The sequence below is a fragment of the Histoplasma capsulatum genome, genomic scaffold (genome assembly GCF_000149585.1).
Source record: "Histoplasma capsulatum NAm1 scaffold_4 genomic scaffold, whole genome shotgun sequence".
Classification (NCBI taxonomy): domain Eukaryota; kingdom Fungi; phylum Ascomycota; class Eurotiomycetes; order Onygenales; family Ajellomycetaceae; genus Histoplasma; species Histoplasma mississippiense.
Window position 1 is genome coordinate 2,628,304 of NW_001813979.1, and position 3,265 is coordinate 2,631,568.

Sequence of the window (3,265 nt, forward strand, 5' to 3'; positions counted from 1 at the left end):
ACAAGGTGAATATATCAACGACGTAAACAAATATGAAGCGTTGGAAGAGTCCTAAAGTGATTTTATATTCGCGTTTTGCTGCTTTTAGGTCAAACCTTGGAAGAAACAAGAATTACATCCATCAGCTTCCTGCATAGGACACCAAGAGAAGTCAAGGAGAAACCCGCCGGTGAAATACGTAAATGGTGCAAAGTATCAATCCCGAGGTTACCCCTCCAAACTGTTCCCTTTCAACAAAGTCACCCCCGCCCCTCATCGCCTGGTGGGGCGCATCAGTGACAACCGGCCCAACAGGATGCGGATGTGTGCATGGAATGGCGTTCATCGCCCTAGATGATAACTAGTGGTTACCCTCTACAGCTTTTCGGATAAGCCACATAATACCTCTTTCATTGCACGAGATGGGCGCACAATCTGTGTGCCCTCAAGCAGCGCATTTCGTAAATCTCTCACTTTATATTCCCCACCTGTCCATGATATTTCGAGAATCATTACAGATAGATAACATAAAAAGGCGCCCATCCGAAACTAAAACACTGATGCTCCCTTATTTTGTGATTTCAACAAAAATCCCCCTCATAGAACTTACATTCCGTGTAATGGGTCCGAATGAGCTGCACGCAGGCATTTCATGAGAAATCGCAAACGCAGGACTCGGTACCACGCGCATACTGCGCATTTGAACACTGCATTGATGCTGTATGTGCATCACTCACTACATTGAACAGAAAATAAAGACGATAGAAAATAGTAATGGCAATAGCATGAACGACAAGATTGCATGTTTAAAATATCCCATCAACACATATCGCCCCTCAATACTATGTGTCCGAACACGATCTGCCCAACAACCGTTTCGATCCATTTCTCTTTTTCAAATTGTTTCCACGCTCTGCTTCCACCGCGAATCGGTCAGAGGTTTTGCATTCTTATGCATGCATATGTAGGTGGGTGGCCTAATCCGCTGCAGCCACGCGTGCGGACAATTGTTGAGATATGTCAAGGGAGATTGAGCATTCATATCGCGCCTACTCTGAAATATGGTTGTCAGGCTGGATGCATTCAAATGCGAGCGCAAGGTCAATCCGGCTGAAATTGAGTTGTTGGAATGAATACCGTTGTATTTTATATAAGTACTGTCGATGATTTGAATATCTCACGATCTAGTTGATATATTGATCCAATTTTCATTTTTCATTGATGCACTAGTATTTATTTCTTTTCCCCCGGCAGAGAGGGATACTGGCTGGTTGAAGCGAACAACCTTGGAAGAAGTAATGATTCTTGTTGCAAACAGGGGCTGGGCGTGCATGCATGATGTACTGGACGCATTCGGTGGCGCAGAAAAAGCCAGGCAGAGGTATTGTATTGTTCCTGGGCCATGTTTATTCTGGTTGATGACTGCTTCCATCCATGAATACGCAGTATCGGTCTGTGCATTGCCGCCACTGTACATAACCTTGGAATTCGGCATGGAAAAAGTGATCAAATGCGGTACTCTACATATGTGTACATGCGTTTGTTTGCATTGCTTGTTGCTTAGATCCTGTCGGGATGCGTGGTGGGTAGGGTTGAGAATAAGGACATCCCGCTTCATTGTCATTCTGAGACGGTGGGGGGAGTGTAGAAAGAATACATTGTCACTAGACATAACGGGCCCCTCCTTATCGTTTCATCAACTAAACCTCATATATAAGTTTGTTTACCCACGTCGGAGCCGGGGACCCTGGATCATCTTGTACCGAGATGCCCACGCGTTTTTAACCCTTAATGATCTAATAATAAGAACACTTGGATCTTGAGCTAGGACAAGGCTTCAGGAGCAAGACAACCTTCCATCCCCCTGCCCAATAGCAGGAAATCAGCAGGAAATTTCCGATAATATTTGCTTAGTTAGTTTCCCCACTATGCGCATTTCGCACCCGAATACGGATAGATATTTATATACTGTACAATAACACATGTACAGCGCACACTCAGGCCTTTTGTAACAGCCGCGTATTGCACGGAAGTAGACTTACGTTGTAGTCAAGATTTAGATATATAGCGCCAACTCCTATTGAAGCGAAGATAAGTTGCTCTTGAAGGATGGGACAATCCGGGTGGGAGGGGGGATTGGAACGTTCCTGGTATATCACCGGAGAAATTGAGCCCGAATATATGAGAGAGGACTCGGTTCGGAAGTGATTTGAGAATGTGATATACATGAACGAGAGGGTGGAGAGATTATCAGAGCCAGATAGTAATGTGGCAAAGTAGAATGGATTTAACCTTTTGGAATGCGTCGAAGATCACTTATGACTATGCATGTATGCGGCTAAGAAACATGCATTCCGCCTTACAAAAAGCCAACAAGCGTCCTCCAGGAGCTAAGAGGAAACCGGCAAAAGGTGCCATTTTTAACATGTTGACCACAAAAGATGGACCACCATATCCACTTAATCAAGCCCTCCCCTTCCCGCGAACGGGAAACGAAAATACTTAATTTCCAAAAAGATACCGCGGTGAGTAGTTGGTCAATGCTTCTATCTTCTTTGCACCAAAATAGGCCTTTACCGTAGGTAACATTTCCCAGAGAACAGGGTGGTAAGGGCCAGAGTGTTGGCAAAGGCGAGGGGGTGTCACAGTGGCAAGTTTGGAGATTGCGAGGGAACGCTGTGGATTTGAGATGCAAGTGTGAACGTGGGGATATCTGAAGTCATAATTCTCTCTTTTCACTTCTTGTGCTTTTCCCAAAGGGGAAGAATGGGACGGGCCATATTTCGTAAAACTCACTGGTCAATTGAACAGATATTATTATTTTTGTGTTCAGGTTCCGTCTGCGCAAGTAGCGTAACATCACATCATAAACCATTGCACAGAAAAGAAAGGCAGAAAAAAAGGGAATCCCGGCATTGGCTGGCTAATACACAATAAAAGGTAACTTTTTTTTATAATGTTATTTACTCCGATGGAACTATTATATTAGTTAGTATTCAAACTCATCGCTAACTCTCAGGAAGGAATATATATGTATATAAAACACGCACTATCAATCTCCCCAGCCTTGACCTCATCACTAATATCCTTGGGGCTCCGTCCATCGACCTGGCACCCGACACTGAAAGCAGTTCCGAGAATCTCGAGGACAGTTCCCTTCAGTTCCTTAGCCAAGGAGCGGCTTCGCATGACACGGGCGATCTCGATGATTTCATCTAGAGGGATAGACTTGGTGTGCTTGATGTTCTTCTCCTTCTTACGGTCACGAGGAGGTTCCTTGAGGGCC

The 3,265-nt window shown here is 44.7% G+C and overlaps 1 protein-coding gene across 1 annotated transcript; it reads right to left on the reverse strand.

Annotated features, from left to right (window-relative positions):
- Positions 1 to 2,942: 2,942 nt before the first annotated feature.
- HCAG_04788 (hypothetical protein) lies at positions 2,943 to 3,168 on the reverse strand (the record flags this gene model as incomplete). Its single annotated transcript, XM_001540898.1, has 2 exons — positions 2,943 to 2,956; positions 3,030 to 3,168. The coding sequence occupies 2 exons, from the start codon at positions 3,166 to 3,168 to the stop codon at positions 2,943 to 2,945; spliced, it is 153 nt and encodes a 50-aa protein (XP_001540948.1).
- Positions 3,169 to 3,265: the final 97 nt, after the last annotated feature.